Source organism: Delphinapterus leucas, chromosome 13 (genome assembly GCF_059928025.1).
Source record: "Delphinapterus leucas isolate spDelLeu-1000000601 "Yukka" chromosome 13, BTC_Dleu_Yukka2, whole genome shotgun sequence".
In the NCBI taxonomy this organism is placed as follows: Eukaryota; Metazoa; Chordata; class Mammalia; order Artiodactyla; family Monodontidae; genus Delphinapterus; species Delphinapterus leucas.
This window is the reverse complement of record NC_143141.1, coordinates 69368465-69385668: the sequence shown is the minus strand read 5'-3', so window position 1 is coordinate 69385668 and position 17204 is coordinate 69368465. Positions and strand designations below refer to the sequence as shown.

Below are 17204 nucleotides of genomic sequence, written 5' to 3'. Positions count from 1 at the left end.
AGTTTTTTTTTTAATCTTTACTGAGGTATAATTAACAATCAACTGCATGTATTTAAAGTATGAAATTTGATAAATTTAAAAACCATCATGATATCAAAATAATGAACATATCCATCTCTACCAAAATTTTGCTCATACTCTTCATGATCTCATCCTTCTCTCTCTCCCTTTGTCCCCAGGAAACCCCTGATGTACTTCATGTACCATAGGTTAGTTTAAATTCCATATAATTTTATACAAATGGAGTCATAAAGCATGTACTGGGCTTCCCTGGTGGCGCAGTGGTTAAGAATCCGCCTGTCAACACAGGGGACACCGGTTCGAGCCCTGGTCCGGGAAGATCCCAAATGCTGCAGAGCAACTAGGTCTGCGTGCCGCAACTACCGAGCCTGTGCTCTAGAGCCCACAAGCCACAACAACTGAGGCTGCGTGCCACAACTACTGAAGCCCACACGCCTAGAGCCCGTGCTCTGCAATGAGAAGCCACCACAATGAGAAGCCCACACACTGCAATGAAGAGTAGCCCCTGCTTGCCGCAACTAGAGAAAGCCCATGCGCAGCAATGAAGACACAATGCAGCCAAAAATAAATAAATAAAAAATAAATAAATTTATTAAAAAAACAAAATCGCATGCACTATTTTTTTTGCTTGGCTTCTTTACCCAGAATAATTATTTTGACTTTCATCTTAGTGTAGTTCACATCAATAGTTCACTCACTTTTATTGCTGAGTAGTATTCTATTATATGGTTATACCACAATTTGTTTACTCATTCACTTTTTGATGGACATTTAGGTTGTTTCTGGTTTTTGGCGGCTACAAATAAACCTGCTAAAAACATCTGTATAGAAGTCTTTGCGTCGACATGTGATTTTTTTTTTTTTTTTTTTTGCGGTACGCGGGCCTCTCACTGTTGTGGCCTCTCCCGTTGCAGAGCGCAGGCTCCGGACGCGCAGGCTCAGCGGCCATGGCTCACGGGCCCAACCGCTCCGCGGCACGTGGGATCTTCCCGGACCGGGGCACGAACCCGTGTCCCCTGCATCGGCAGGCGGACTCTCAACCACTGCGCCACCAGGGAAGCCCCAGACATGTGCTTTTATTTTGCTTGGAAAAGAGCTAGCAATGGAATGGGTAGGTCACATGGTATGTTTATGTTTAACTTTTTAAAAGACTTCAAAATGTTTTCCAAAGTGGTCATCATTTTACATTCCTATCAACAATGTATAAGAATTCTAGTCTTCCACATCCTCAGTAGCACTTGGTATGTTCAGTCTTTTTATTCTAGCCATTCTAATGGAGGCATAGTAGTATCCCACTGTGGTTTAATTAGCATTTCCCTAATGACTAATGATGTTGAGCATCTTTCTCCGTTTTCATTTGCCATTCATATGTTTTCTTTAGCAAACTATCTGTTCATATCATGAGGTGCAGGAGCAATTTCATTAGAGAAAGAAAAGTATTTTCAACAAATGGTACTGGAACAATTGGCTATCTATAGGCAAAAGAAAGAACTTTGATTCATATTTCTAACCCCATATAAGAATTAACTCAAAATAGATCATAGACATAAATGTAAAACCTAAAATAATAAACCTTTTATAAGAAAACATAAGAAAAAAACCCATGTGACTTTAGACTAGGCAAAGATTTCTTAGATTTAACTGCATGAAAACAAACAGAAAAATTGGACTTCATCAAAATTAAAAACCTCTGCTTTTCAAAAGATATGGTTAAAAGAATGAAAAAGACAAGCCACACATAGTAGGAGAAATTATTTGCAAAGTATATATCTGGTAAAGAATTTGTATCTAGAATACATAAAGAACTTTCAAAACTCAATAGTAAGAAAACAAAGGACCCCAAACACTAGTATTTAGATTTGTTTATCTGATAGGTAACTTTGGGTAAGTAAAGAACATTCACTGGGAGACTGAAGTGAGGCCAAGTACTGCTGTTGAAAGAGTACAGATGGAGGCAGAAGAGAGAAACAGAGACTGTACACAGAAAGGGAGTTGGGGGTTTTTCATGGTCAAATAGGAAAAATGTCAAAAGCAAACTGCCTTATTTTCTTCACAGTAACTTTTAAGATCAGCTTTGACAACACGAAGCAAGTAAATGGAAGAATTTTGAAAATGGCCCAGACCTGATTTAAGGCTTGGATAGTAGGATCAGATATTATGGCATAGATACAAAAGATATTTGGTATTGTGGGAAGCAGCCGCATAGCACAGGGAGATCAGCTCCGTGCTTTGTGACCATCTAGAAGCGTGGGATAGGGAGGGTGGGAGGGAGATGCAAGAGGGAGGAGATATGGGGATATATGTATATGTATAGCTGATTCACTTTGTTATAAAGTAGAAACTAACACACCATTGTAAAGCAATTATACTCCAATAAAAATGTTAAAAGAAACAAAAGATATTTGGTATTAAAAAGGTATTCTAAGACGGAGTACATATGGCACACAGGGCAATTTTAAGTCATAGGTCACCAAACAGACCCCTTTTCCTGACTGAACATCTCATTCCCACCCACATAGACCATCTTTAGAGGACCAGCTAAGTGCTTAGTCGTCACTCCCCCTCACTCCCACCAATCACTGCAATCAGACAGAGTGCAGTTATTTGTGAAACTGCATTAATAACAGCGATTGTCTCAAGGATAAAATGAGATAACTGATATAAAACACGTAACATAATTCCTGGAACACCTGGAGCTCAATAAATATTGGTTTCTCCTTCCCATATCCCCCCTTCCATAACCAAATGGAAGGCAAATTGCACTGTTGGCCCTGGTTCAGAGGGTTTTAAAATCTAGAGCTCCTACGATGAGTCTCCTTAAAGGCTGCTGGGTTGAGCCCAGCAACTTTTTAAACATCTTGAGTCCAGCCTTTAATGTCTCCATTGCCATATGTGGCAAGGAGTCAAAAAGCAGAAAGGGAAGTGCCCCAGATTCCAGAACCAAGTTGCCAGGCTCTGGCAAAAATCAACATGTAGACAACTTTCATATTCTATCTTGTAACAGAAAACATTAATGTTCTCCCTCCTGCTGGCCAAGGACCTTTCATTTGAGTATACCTCCTTGCCTTTCCACTCTCCCTCACTCATCCTCAGGAAAGGAGTAGTAAATTACCCAATTGGTAAATTTGAAAGCAGGACCCCTCAAGGGGTGTGTGCAGCGCAGCCCTTCTTCCATTCTGCTATCTTTCCAGAACAGGCACCACTGGGTAAGGCCCATAGTATTCAGCCATCGTTGTCGCTGAGTTTTTCTGAGGGACAGTGTTAGGATCCAAAATGGAAGCCATGTTGCCCCAAACCAGCTTTACCACTAATAAGGGTAGTAATTTGTCTCTAGTTGCCTAATTCCTGGATCTGTCTCTCAGTTGATTATGAACTTGGGTGGGGGAAGAAGGGTGCCATTTATTGGGTTCCCTCAAAACCCACCCACCCATCTGCCCACTCTTCCATGCACACTCAAACACAGACAGGCACCAGAGACCTCAGCAAGTTCAGTGGCATGACCATGGTCCCCCTTGTGGACCATGGCCCACATGTCCCTGAATTTGCATTTTCCCACCTGTCCTGAGCTTCTCACACTGACATTACCACCACCAAACTTTCACACCAGAAAGAGTGTCAGACACACTATGATGCATTTTCCTGCCTTTCTCCTGGAAGGCAAGCACCAGCTTTGTGTTTCTTTTGTGTGCTCCCCTAGGACCCAGCACAGTTCTGAGCATGTGGAACTCTGATAAAGAATTAGGACACCTAAGTTCAAGCCCCACTCTGCCCCTTCCTCACCATGGAACTTCATACACATCACTTAACCAGCTTGGATCACTGTTTCCTTATCTTGTTTGTTAAGTGACATTAAATTAGATTTAAAATGAGCAATAAGTTGGACCTTTCTTCAATGTGGTAAAAGTGGTCAAGATCTCTAAATCTTGTTTACATTTTTGGCAAACATAGCTGTATATGTTTCAGATGTGCTTATGATGTCATCCCATTTAGAATGTAAACTCCAAGAGTCCTACTATTTCCCACAAAGGATCAAATAAAGGACTTACAACCCAGGAATTCACAGAAAATCAGATTTACTACCAAATTCCTATTTAAATGTAGCACAGATTTTCTAGACTATGCCCAGTACTTTACTATAGGATTTAACAAAATTTTATAATAGAACTACCAGAGCACTGAATGTAAAGCTATGTCACACATGGTTTTCTTAAGCAGAGGCTAGCAAACTATGACCCACAGGCCAAATACAGCCCAATACCTGTTTCTGTAAATAAACTTTTATTGGAACATTACCTCACTCATTTGTCTACATAATTGTCTGTGCTGTTTTCATGCTACAAGAGCAGAGTTGAGTAGTTGTGACAGAGACTGTATTACGACAAAGCCTAAAACAGCTACTATCTGGCTTTTCTACAGAAAAAGTTTGCTGACCCCCAGTTTAATTGATCCAAATTATGCCTCATGAATGTCCTTAACACATGAATAAGTGACCACAAGAATTCAGTTTATTCTGCCTGGGACTTCCTTCTCAGTGTGTAAGAGGAGAGATTTTTCTAGGTGGTTTCCAATGTCCGTATTAATCATCCTCCTGATTCTCAGCCAATGAATAATTTCCTTCATGAGGTTTGATTACTTCTGAATATTTGACACATCTGCAGGTCTTATGAGATTGGAGAAGCATTGACACGGCACATGATGAGACTCAAGTTCCAGTGCCCTCTTTGCCCTTAATTGTCTTAACTTTGTGGTGCTCTGCTTCTATAAAATGAGGAGGCTAGACAGGTGTGACGTTTCCTTAAAATAGAGAATTATGATCCAGTGTGTGAAGTGCCTCATGGAAGGCCACACTGGCTGCTATGAAAACCACACCTTGACTTACAAAAGGAGAAAGGGCACAGAGAAGCCTTCTTGGAGGAAGTGATGCCCGATCTGAGTCTTGAAGGATGGGGAAGAATTCATGGTGCTGGAGAATGAACTGAGCATTCGAGCAAAAAGGCCTCTTATTGAGAGATTGGTTCAAGATGGCAGAGTAGAAGGACGTAGGTGCACTCCCCCTTGGGAGAGCACTGGAATCACAACTAACTTCTGAGCAATCATCGACATGAAGACACTGGAACTCACCAAAAAAGATACCCCACATCCAAAGACAAAGGAGAAGCCACAATGAGACGGTAGGAGGGGCGCAATCACAACAAAATCAAATCCCATAACGGCTGGGTGGGTGACTCACAAACTGGAGAACACTTATACCACATAAGTCCACCCACTGGAGTGAAGGTTCTGAGCCCCACGTCAGGCGTCCCAACCTGGGGGTCCAGCAACAGGAGGAGGAATTCCTAGAGAATCAGACTTTGAAGGCTAGTGGGATTTGATTGCAGGACTTCGACAGGACTGGGGGAAACAGACTGCACCCTTGGAGGGCATACACAAAGTAGTGTGCGCATCGGGACCCAGGGGAAGGAGCAGTGACCCCATAGGAGACTGAACCAGACCTACCTGCGAGTGTTGCAGGGTCTCCTGCAGAGGCGGGGGTTGGCTGTGGCTCACCCTGGGGACAAGGACACTGGCAGCAGAAGTTCTGGGAAGTACTCCTTGGTGTGAGCCCTCCCAGAGTCTGCCATTAGCCCCACCAAAGAGCCCAGGTAGGCTCCAGTGTTGGGTTGCCTCAGGCCAAACAACCAACAGGGAGGGAACCCAGCCCCACCCAACAGCAGTCAAGTGGATTAAAGTTTTCCTGAGCTCTGCCCACCAGAGCAACAACCAGCTCTACCTACCACCAGTCCCTCCCATCAGGAAACCTGCACAAGCCTCTTAGATAGCCTCATCCACCAGAGGACAGACAGCAGAAGCAAGAAGAACTACAATCCTACAGCCTGTGGAACAAAAACCACATTCACAGAAAGGTAGACAAGATGAAAAGGCAGAGGGCTACATACCACATGAAGGAACAAGATAAAACCCCAGAAAAACAACTAAATGAAGTAGAGATAGGCAACCTTCCAGAAAAAGAATTCAGAATAATGATAGTGAAGATGATCCAGGACCTCGGAAAAACAATAGAGGCAAAGATGGAGAAGATGCAAGAAATGTTTAACAAAGACCTAGAAGAATTAAAGAACAAACACACAGAGATGAACAATACAATAACTGAAATGAAAACTACACTAGAAGGAATCAATAGCAGAATAACTGAGGCAAAAGAAAGGATAAGTGACCTGGAAGACAGAATGGTGGAATTCACTGCTGCAGAACAGAATAACGAAAAAAGAATGAAAAGAAGTGAAGACAGCCTAAGAAACCTCTGGGACAACATTAAATGCAAAAGCATTCACATTATAGGGGTCCCAGAAGGAGAAGAGAGAGACAAAGGACCCGAGAAAAAATTTGAAGAGATTATAGTCGAAAACTTCCCTAACATGGGAAAGGAAATAGCCACCCAAGTCCAGGAAGCACAGCGAGTCCCATACAGGATAAACCCAAGGAGAAACACTCCAAGACACATAGTAATCAATTTGGCAAAAATTAAAGACAAAGAAAAATTATTGAAAGCAGCAAGGGAAAAACGACAAATAACATACAAGGGAACTCCCATAAGGTTAACAGCTGATTTCTCAGCAGAAACTGTACAAGCCAGAAGGGAGTGGCATGATACACTTAAACTGATGAAAGGGAAGAACCTATAACCAAGATTACTCCACCCGGCAAGGGTCTCATTCAGATTCGATGGAGAAATCAAAAGCTTTACAGACAAGCAAAAGCTAAGAGAAATCAGCACCACCAAACCAGCTCTACAACAAATGCTAAAGGAACTTCTCTAAGTGGGAAACACAAGGGAAGAAAAGGACCTACAAAAACAAACCCAAAACAATTAAGAAAATGGTCATAGGAACATACATATTGATAATTACCTTAAACGTGAATGGAAAAATGCTCCAACCAAATGACACAGGCTGGCTGAATGGATACAAAAACAAGATCCATATATATGCTGTCTACAAGAGACCCACTTCAGACCTAGGGACACATACAGACTGAAAGTGAGGGGATGGAAAAAGATATTCCATGCAAATGGAAATCAAAAGAAAGCTGGAGTAGCAATACTCATATCAGATAAAATAGACTTTAAAATAAAGAATGTTACAAGAGACAAGGAAGGACACTACATAATGATCAAGCGATCAATCCAAGAAGAAGGTTTAACAATTATAAACATGTGCACCCAACACAGGAGCACATCAATACATAAGGCAACTGCTAACAGCTGTAAAAGAAGAAATCGACAGTAACACAATAATAGTGGGGGACTTTTAACACCTCACTTACACCAATGGACAGATGATCCAAAATGAAAATAAATAAGGAAACAGAAGCTTTAAATGACACAATAGACCAGATAGATTTAATATTTATAGGACATTCCATCCAAACACAGCAGATTACACTTTCTTCTCAAGTGTGCACGGAACATTCTCCAGGATTGATCACATCTTGGTTCACAAATCAAGCCTCAGTAACTTGAAGAAAATTGAAATCATATCAAGCATCTTTTCTGACCACAACACTATGAGATTAGAAATGAATTACAGGGGAAAAAACGTAAAAAACAAAAACACATGGAGGCTAAACACTACGTTACTAAATAACCAAGAGATCACTACAGAAATCAAAGAGGAAATCAAAAAATACCTAGAGACAAATGACAATGAAAGCATGACAATCCAAAACCTATGGGATGGAGCAAAAGCAGTTCTAAAGGGAAGTTTATAGCTCTACAAGCCTACCTCAAGAAACAAGAAAAATATCAAATAAATAATCTAACCTTACACCTAAAGGAATTAGAGGAAGAAGAACAAAGAAAACTCAAAGTTAGCAGAAGGAAAGAAATCATAAAGATCAGAGCAGAAATAAATGAAATAGAAACAAAGAGAACAATAGCAAAGATCAATAAAACTAAAAGCTGGTTCATTGAGAAGATAAACAAAATTGATAAACCATTAGCCAGATTCATCAAGAAAAAGAGGGAGAGGACGCAAATCAATAAAATTAGAAATGAAAAAGGAGAAGTTACAACAGACACCACAGAAATACAAAGCAACCTAAGAGACTACTACAAGCAACTCTATGCCAATAAAATGGACAACCTGGAAGAAACGTACAAATTGTTAGAAAGGTATAACCTTCCAAGACTGAACCAGGAAGAAATACAAATTATGAACAGACCAATCACGAGTAATGAAATTCAAACTGTGATTAAAAATCTTCCAAAAAACAAAAGTCCATGACCAGAGGGCTTCACAGGTGAATTCTATCTAACATTTAGAGAAGAGCTAACACCCATCCTGCTCTAACTCTTCCAAAAATTGCAGAGGAAGGAACACTCCCAAATTCATTGTACGAGGCCACCATCACCCTGATACCAAAACCAGACAAAGATACTACAAAAAAAGAAAATTACAAACCAATATCACTGAGTGATGAATATAGATGCAAAAATCATCAACGAAATACTAGCAAACAGAATCCAACAACACATTCAAAGGATCATACACCACAATTAAGTGGGTTTTATCCCAGGGATGCAAGGATTCTTCAATATACTCAAATCAATCAATGTGATACACCATATTAAAAAATTGAAGAATAAAAACCATATGATCAACTCAATAAATGCAGAAAAAGCTTTTGACAAAATTCAACACCCATTTATGATAAAAACTCTCCAGAGAGTGGGCACAGAAGGAACCTACCTCAACATATTAAAGGCCATATACGACAAACCCACAACAAACATCATTCTCAATGGTGAAAAACTGAAAGCATTTCCTCTAAGATCAGGAACAAGATAAGGATGTGCACTCTTGCCACTATTATTCAACATAGTTTTGGAAGTCCTAGCCATGGCAATCAGAGAAGAAAAAGAAATAAATTAATACAAATTGGAAAAGAAGTAAAACTGTTACTGTTTGCAGATGACATGATACTATACATAGAGAATCCTAACGATGCTACCAGAAAACTACTAGAGCTAATCAATGCATCTGGTAAAGTTGCAGGATACAAAATTAATGCACAGAAATCCCTTGCATTCCTATATACTAATAATGAAAAATCTGAAAGAGATACTAAGGAAACACTCCCATTTAGCATTGCAACAAACAGAGTAAAATACCTAGGAACAAACCTACCTAGGGAGACAGAATACCTGTATACAGAAAACTATAAGACACTGGTGAAAGAAATTAAAGATGATAGAAACAGATGGAGAGATATACCATGTTTTTGGATTGGAAGAATCAATATTGTGAAACTGACTATACTATCCAAAGGAATCTACAGATTCAATGCAATCCCTATCAAATTACCAAAGGCATATTTTACAGAACTAGAACAAAAAAATCTTAAAATTTGTATGTAGACACAAAAGACCCCAAATAGCCAATGCAGTCTTGAGGGAATAAAACGGAGCTGGAGGAATCAGACTCCCTGACTTCAGACTATACTACAAAGCTACAGTAATCAAGACAATATGGTACACAACACAAAAAACAGAAATATAGATCAATGGAACAGGATAGAAAGCCCAGAGATAAACCCACACACCTATGGTCAACTAATCTATGACAAAGGAGGCAAGGATATACAATGGACAAAAGACAGTCTCTTCAATAAGTGGTGCAGGGAAAACTGGACAGCTACATATAAAAGAATGAAATTAGAACACTCCCTAACACCATACACAAAAATAAACTCAAAATGGATTAGAGACCTAAATGTAAGACCAGACACTATAAAACTCTTAGAGGAAAATATAGGAAGAACACTCTTTGACATAAATTACAGCAAGATCTTTTTTGATCCGCCTCCTAGAGTAATGGAAATAAAAACAAAAATAAACAAATGGGACCTAATGAAACTTAAAAGCTTTTATAAAGCAAAGGAAACTACAAACAAGACGAAAAGACAACCCTCAGAATGGGAGAAAATATTTGCAAATGAATCATCGGACAAAGGATTAATCTCCAAAATATATAAACAGCTCATGCAGTTCAATATTAAGAAAACAAACAACCCAATCCAAAAATGGGCAGAAGACCTAAATAGACATTTCTCCAAAGAAGACATACAGATGGCCAAGAAGCACATGAAAAGCTGCTCAACATCACTAATTATTAGAGAAATGCATGTCAAAACTACGAGTTTTCACCTCACACCAGTTAGAATGGGCGTCATCAGAAAATTTACAGACAACAAATGCTGGAGAGGGTGTGGAGAAAAGGGAACCCTCTTATACTGTTGGCAGGCATGTAAACTGATACAGCCAGTATGTAGAACAGTATGGATGTTCCTTAAATAACTAAAAATAGAAGTACCATATCACCCAGCAAACCCACTACTGGGCATATACTCAGAGAAAACCATAATTCAAAAAGACACATGCACACCAATATTCACTGCAGCACCACGTACAATAGCCAGGTCATGGAAGCAACCTAAATGCCCATCAACGGACAAATGGATAAAGAAGATGTGGGGGCTTCCCTCGTGGCGCAGTGGTTGAGAGTCTGCCTGCCGATGCAGGGGACATGGGTTCGTGCCCCGGTCTGGGAAGATCCCACATGCCACAGAGCGGCTAGGCCCGTGAGCCATGGCCGCTGAGCCTGTGTGTCCAGAGCCTGTGCTCCACAACGGGAGAGGCCACAACAGTGAGAGGTCCGCGTACCGCAAAAAAAAAAAAGAAGATGTGGTACATATATACAATGGAATATTACTCAGCCATAAAAAGGAACGAAATTGGCTCATTTTGTAGAGACGTGGATGGATCTAGAGACTGTCATACAGAGTGAAGTACATCAGAAAGAGAAAAACAAATATCGTATATTAACGCATATATGTGAAACCTAGAAAAATGGTACAGACGAACCTGTTTCCAGGGCAGAAATAGAGACACAGATGTAGAGAACAAATGTATGGACACAAAGGGGGAAAAGTGGTGGGGGGGCGGGGTGTGGTGTGATGAACTGGGAGATTGCGATTGACATATATACACTGATATATATAAAATGGATAACTAATAATAACCTGCTGTATAAAAAAATAAATAAAATAAAATTCAAAGAAAGAAAAAAAAGGCCTCCCATTTAATCCATCATTTTATTAGGCTGAATAGAAAATGTCACTATTTTCAGCATCAAAACCCCAGGAAAGTTCTTTCCAAATTCAAACAGACTCTAATGTGTGCATTGCCCTCTGCTTCTGCATGTGCATCAAGGAAGGTCACACTGCCAGCAACTTTTTACAAAATAGTCACCTTTATTTGAAAACAGTTTTCTTTTTCACCTAAATACCAAGGTCACACCCAGGTCTTGAAAAAACATAAGCTCCCACAGGCATAGGTGTTGTGATGACCATTGCGTGAGACACCAAGGCATCTTGAGAAAATGATGAATCAGAGAGTGGGGGGAAAGGATCATTCCAGGCCGTAGTCAAGGTCAACAAGAGGTGAGATAACTCTGACTTCAAACAACTTTAGATGTGGGATTAGACAACATGCTTACACAGCAGTCATTTTCATGTAGCTAAACCAACCAAATATCCACAACAATAGATTCTGAAGGGAAGAGAATGATCTGAGTTGACCTAGCCATGCAATCTCAGCAATGATTCCTAAGTAATTGCTAGCCCTCCCACAATTCTGACTGCCTGTACTGATGTCAGAAGTAGAGTTCATTCATGCATTCAACAAATTTTAGTGAGTACCAAATATGTACTGGCACTTTTCTATACACTGAGGACACAGCCATGAACAAATGAGATAAAAATCCTTGCCCTTGTGGGACTCACATTCTAGCATGTCACCCTTGTATGGAGAAAAGTGCAGAGTTTCACCTTCTATCCAATGGGACATATTGCTTTTCTGAATAGCCCCCAAGGGACATTTTGCAAAAGAGTCTAAGCCACAGCTGAGCCAGCTTTCTCCTGAACCCCTGTTCCTCCATCGTATTCTCTGTGTCATAGCTACACACAGCACAGGGTAAAGCCAAGGCAGCCTGGAGCTTTTTCCTTAATGTGCCCTCACTATCAAGCCTAATGACTCCTAAAACCTCAAGGCAAAAATGCTCATAACTTTGAACCACTTCTGGGAATCCTGGCTAAGAGAATAGTGATGACTTCTGAAAAAAATTTAGGTGCAAAAATGTACATCATAACTTTATTTAGCCAAAATAGAAACACAAATTAAATGTCCAATTTAATATTAAATTTAAATATTTAATATTAAAATATTAAAATTATCAAAAAACTATAGATTAATGGATAAATTATTGTTTTTAGATGAAATAACAAGCAGCCACTAAGATGATATTTACTAAGATTCTATGATAATGTGGAAAAATATTTATTATAGACAGTAATCAAGCGAACTAAAACCTACATATATTCAATATAGCAAGCATGTATAAAAATTGACCAAGAAAAATTAGAACCTTGATGGAGGGAGACGCAAGAGGGAAGAGATATGGGAACATATGTATATGTATAACTGATTCACTTTGTTATAAAGCAGAAACTAACACACCATTGTAAAGCAATTATACCCCAATAAAGATAAAAAAAAAAAAGAACCTTGATGGAAATGTTCCAAAACATTAACAATTAATGTACTTAAGTGTTGAAATTATGGGAATTTTTCTACTTTTGTACTTTTCATTTTTTCTTTAGTAAACATTCATTATTTTTATAATTAAAAAATAATTTTAAGCCTAAATATAGTTTTTAAAAAGCAAGAACAAGGCAGCAAGAACAAATATAAAACAGTTTATCATGGTAGCTAAGAGCCTGAGATCTGGATTCAGATTCCCTGGATCTGAACCCTGGCTCCCTGGTTACTTTGTGACCTTGGGCAAGTTATTTAAGCTTTTCTCGCCCCAGTTTCCCACCTGCAAAATGGGGGTGATAATAGTGCTTCCTCAATGGGCTGGTATGAGGATTAGTAGATAACTCACATAGTGTTTAGCACAGAGCGTAACCCCTTGTAAGCACTCAAAATGATAATAGATTCAACAGTCCAGTGGCCACAAAGAAAGAGTTCACACAAAGGGAATGGTGGACAAACATCACATCTTCATTCCTTAGGGACAACTCACTCACCCTAAGTGGTGTTTTCTGTGGGGAATTTTCCCCCAGGCAGAATCAATCCCCAAATCCTCTAAATTTTACATTTTAAATTTTCCCCTGAAGAAGGTGAACAGTATGTTGATATTCATTTTATGAGTAATTACTTCCTTGGTTTTTTAAATGTACTTGTCATAATTTATTAAGCCAAAGTACCTTTTGGCTTTAAAAACAAGTCTAAAACTTATGTTAATAGGAGTGTCAGAAAGCACTAATCAATACTGTAAGATGAAATGAACTCATAAAAATATTGTTTATGGTGCTAATAGACAGTAGTTTTAGAAGTTAAAAGTAATTGCCTGATAAAATCACATTTTTCTGTCAAATGTCTTTTCCAAAAACAGTGAAATCAAAAGCTGGTCTCATCTCCTACACCCAATATCCTTCTTTCTGTGCAAATTAAACCACCTAAATCTGGATAAAATAAAATGGTTAGTAAATAGCTCCAGAAAGGACACCCATTTGTGAAATGGTTGCTTGGCAATAATTATTAAAAAAGTGAGAATCCAGTTAAAATTGCATAAATATTAAATCTTGACCAATAAAAAAGATCCAGAAGATAAGAAAGCATTATATGGAAAGAGAGGTTAAAACTTGTTTCTCTACACTTCCTTTTCCCAAAATGAGGCATCACTTTTCCCTTATGAGAGAGGATCATGCCTTTCAGCTTCCAGAGGAATTCTTTGCCCTAATTTCTAATCTAGATTTCCTTGATTTTTTTTACCCCATAAATTCTCTATGCAAAATAAGGCTGTGCCTCTGTTCCAGTTCTTGATTTGGTTTGGCAACTTTTCTGTCCATGGATTCTGTTTTCTCCTTGCAGAGTATCCGCCTGCTTAACATGGTGGGAAAGTCTTAAACCATGGAGTTTCACAGGCTTAGATTTGAATTTGGCTGGGCACTAGCTGTATCATCTTCATTCAGTCACTTAACCTTACACAGCCTCAGTTCCTTTGTCTATAAAGTGGGCACAGTAAATACATATCTCACGAGGTTACTATGGGGCTACATGGGACGACAGACGGTAAATGACTAGGCATGGTAGGCAACTGAATCTTAAGCTCTTCTCTTCCCCTAGGAGTCTCTTGAACATCTATTCTCCGAATCTTGAAAGCCCTTGGTTTCTTTCCTGTCTTTCCTTCTCAGAGCAGAAGGTAAAGTTCTCCTGAATTTGGGATTTTTAATTCAGAAGAACATTTGAGCTCTAAGTTAACTTCAACCCATCCACACTTTAGTGCCAGCGGAACTTGCAACGAGTTGGTGGTGAGCGCGGTCCCTTTTCGGTGCTTCCTGAGAAGTGGGACTCTGCTCAGGTCAGTGGGTTCCCATCACGTTCTCTTTCTCACCGTTAAGTCCAGGGTCTGGGTCTGCCCATCTCCCTGCGGAGATACGTTGATCCAGTCCCTCTGAGCCTAGTTTCCTTCGGGAGATGCCAATACTTAGACTCCCTCAAGATCTCAGAACAAGCCCGCCCCCACCCTGCAAAGGAAAGGTGAAGGAAGAACGAGAAGGGGTGGTGGGCAAGACGCCACAGGTGACACGGGACGGCGCGGAGTTGGAGAGGTACCTGAGCCAAGAGCTCTGCCCAGCTTGGGCTTTCCAGCTTGCCTCCCGCCCTGCTCCACCGCTTTCCCCGGAGCAGGCCAAGGATTCGAAGCGGACCCGAGACGCGCGCGGGGCCATGGAGAGTGAAGGCGGCGTCTGCCCGCGATCTCTCCTCCACTAGCCCGCGTCTGGCCCGCAGCCCCGGCCCGGCCAGGTGCTCCCCTCGCGCCGCACTCCGCGTTTCTTGCAGCGGCTCGCGCCGCGCGCTGCGCTCCTGGACGCCGGGAGCCTGGCAGTGCGCTGCGCTCCGCACCCTCAAGGGAAAACGCTATGCTACCTGTGGAAGTAATGTGCGCAGAAGAGGCCCAGAAGCACAGTCGCAGGCTGGCCGAAGAGAGAGCGGGGCTGCCCGGCGAGGATCCCCGCGGGCACCGCGAAGGAGGGCAGCTCCTGCAGGAACCAGGCGGCGCGCGCGGACAGGCGGGTAGCCACGGGCATCCGGCTCTCCGTGTACTTCCCGTAGCCGGCGGGCTCCGCGAGGCACACAACCAGTGCCCCCAGGACGGCCAAAGTGGCGCTGCCTGCCAGCACCGGACTCTCCTGGCAGCGAACGGACATTGCGCCCTGTTCCCCGCTGGTGGCCGCTGCCAGCGCAGAAGAGAGCGCGGCCCTCGTCGCCCCTTTATGGAGAGCTAGACGCCACCCCGTGTCCGCCCCTTCGGCCCTGGCTCCCGCCCCTCTATCCTACCTCCCATCTCAAAGTGGCCAGCCCTGGCTAGGCTCAGCAGCGATGCCCCTTTCGCAGGGCTGGCACTTCGGAAAGCAGCCAGGCGGAGAGTGGATGAAGGCTTTCGTGGAGCCAACTTAGTGTCCTGCGCCCTTCCTTTAGCCCATATTCGCGCCGTCGCCCGCGCGTCCGCCCCTCTCCACATCCTGCCACTGTTCTCTCCTTCTAACTACCCTTCGAAGATTTGTTCTTCACCCATCAACCTCTGATGCTGCAACTTCTGGGACTAGGAAATAGAAAACTACAGGTACGACTTAGCCAGGGTAGTTCTTCCGCTCTAACACACACCCTCTGTGTGGTCCCCACCCTCTGACCATCCGCAGCCAGAATCTCCCCAACCCCTCCGGTTCCCTGTGCTCCTTCACTCTCCGCCAGCTTCCACTCAACCCTGAATCCTTCCTTCGACTCTGGGCCCAGCCTCCAGCCACTTCCAGCGTCCCCCAGGCCTTCTGCGGTGGGGCGCCTCTCTCCTTGGCCACTTTCGGCATTAGTGGCCCCTCCACACCACCTCGCCCCCAGGCAGGTACCAGCCTCTCCCCACCCTTATTTCCTCTGCTTTCTCTCTGCTTTGAAGAGACGAGTCGACTGAGCGTGGGCGTGGAAGCACGGATTTCGACCCTGAGTAGTGATCCTGTCTGTCTGCCCTAGCCTCTCCTCTTCCTGGGAACTTCCCGAGCTGGTCCAGATTCAGGCTCATGTCTAGGGCTTCAGCCGCGGGACACCCTCTCCCATCTCCTGGAGCGGATGAATCGAGTCCCATATGATGTTGCCCTTTGAAGTGCAGCTGGGCTCCAGAACACCTAAGACGCGGTTCTTTCTCTCTCCCTTCTATTTGCTGCCCTCCTGTCATTCTTCACCCCCTCGTTCATTATGTTTCCTCTTTCCTTCTCTGATTCAGTATCCAGACTTGCTTAACTGCCTTCTTCATATATTTTGTACCCCTTTTTCCCTCTTCTTTCTTTAATCCAGTTTTCTCCTCCCAGGTTGGCCTCCTCTTCCCACCTGCTGTTTGCCTCCTCATCTTCTTGTCCCACCTCCCTTGATTGCTTCATCTCTGTTAATTTTCTTCTCTTGTCCCTACTTCAGGCTCCACCCATCTTTCCCTTGCTCTCCCTCCCCTTTCTTGGGCGCTTTCTTCATCCTTCGTCCTTTGTTCCCACTAACTGCCGCTCAGAAGCCCCACTCAGTATTACTCCATCCACTCCTGCCCTGTCCTACCAGCTATTCCAATGAAAGGTACATAGTGTTTCACCTGCCCAGTTTGAGGTTGTTTCCTGATTCCTGGGACACAGTGGTGTATGGTGATGCCCTCTGCTTGCTGAAGAGGTATTCACCACTTTCCTGTTAGGTTAAAAATTAAATGGTAAATAGGCTTCAGTTTTCAGTTGACCACCCTGTAGGAACCACCCATATTGGCTGAAGCACTCTCCATGGAGTGGCCAGGCTCAGCTCTCACAGATACCTAGAGCTGTATTTGCACTGGCTTTCCAGATCCAGTCCCAGATTCCTTATTTACTACTTGCTAGTTGAGAACACCCAAATCTAGACCTCCAGCAAAGATTGGAGCTTCTCATCTGCGTTTCTTCCCTGCTGGACAACTCTACTTGGATGTCCTTCAGAGACCTCAAATTCAACCCTACCCAAAACTAAACCCATTTATCTTCCCCTCCACTCTCCTCCA

The 17204-nt window shown here is 42.3% G+C and overlaps 1 protein-coding gene across 1 annotated transcript in view; it reads right to left on the bottom strand.

Annotated features, from left to right (window-relative positions):
- The window catches only part of SRD5A2 (steroid 5 alpha-reductase 2), a 65585-nt gene extending 48736 nt beyond the window's left edge, over positions 1–16849 (bottom strand). The window contains exon 1 of the mRNA XM_022573846.3: positions 15074–16849. Within this exon, the coding sequence (XP_022429554.1) occupies positions 15074–15354 (281 nt within the window). The 5' untranslated portion in view covers positions 15355–16849. The remainder of the gene's footprint in view (positions 1–15073) is intronic.
- Positions 16850–17204: the final 355 nt, after the last annotated feature.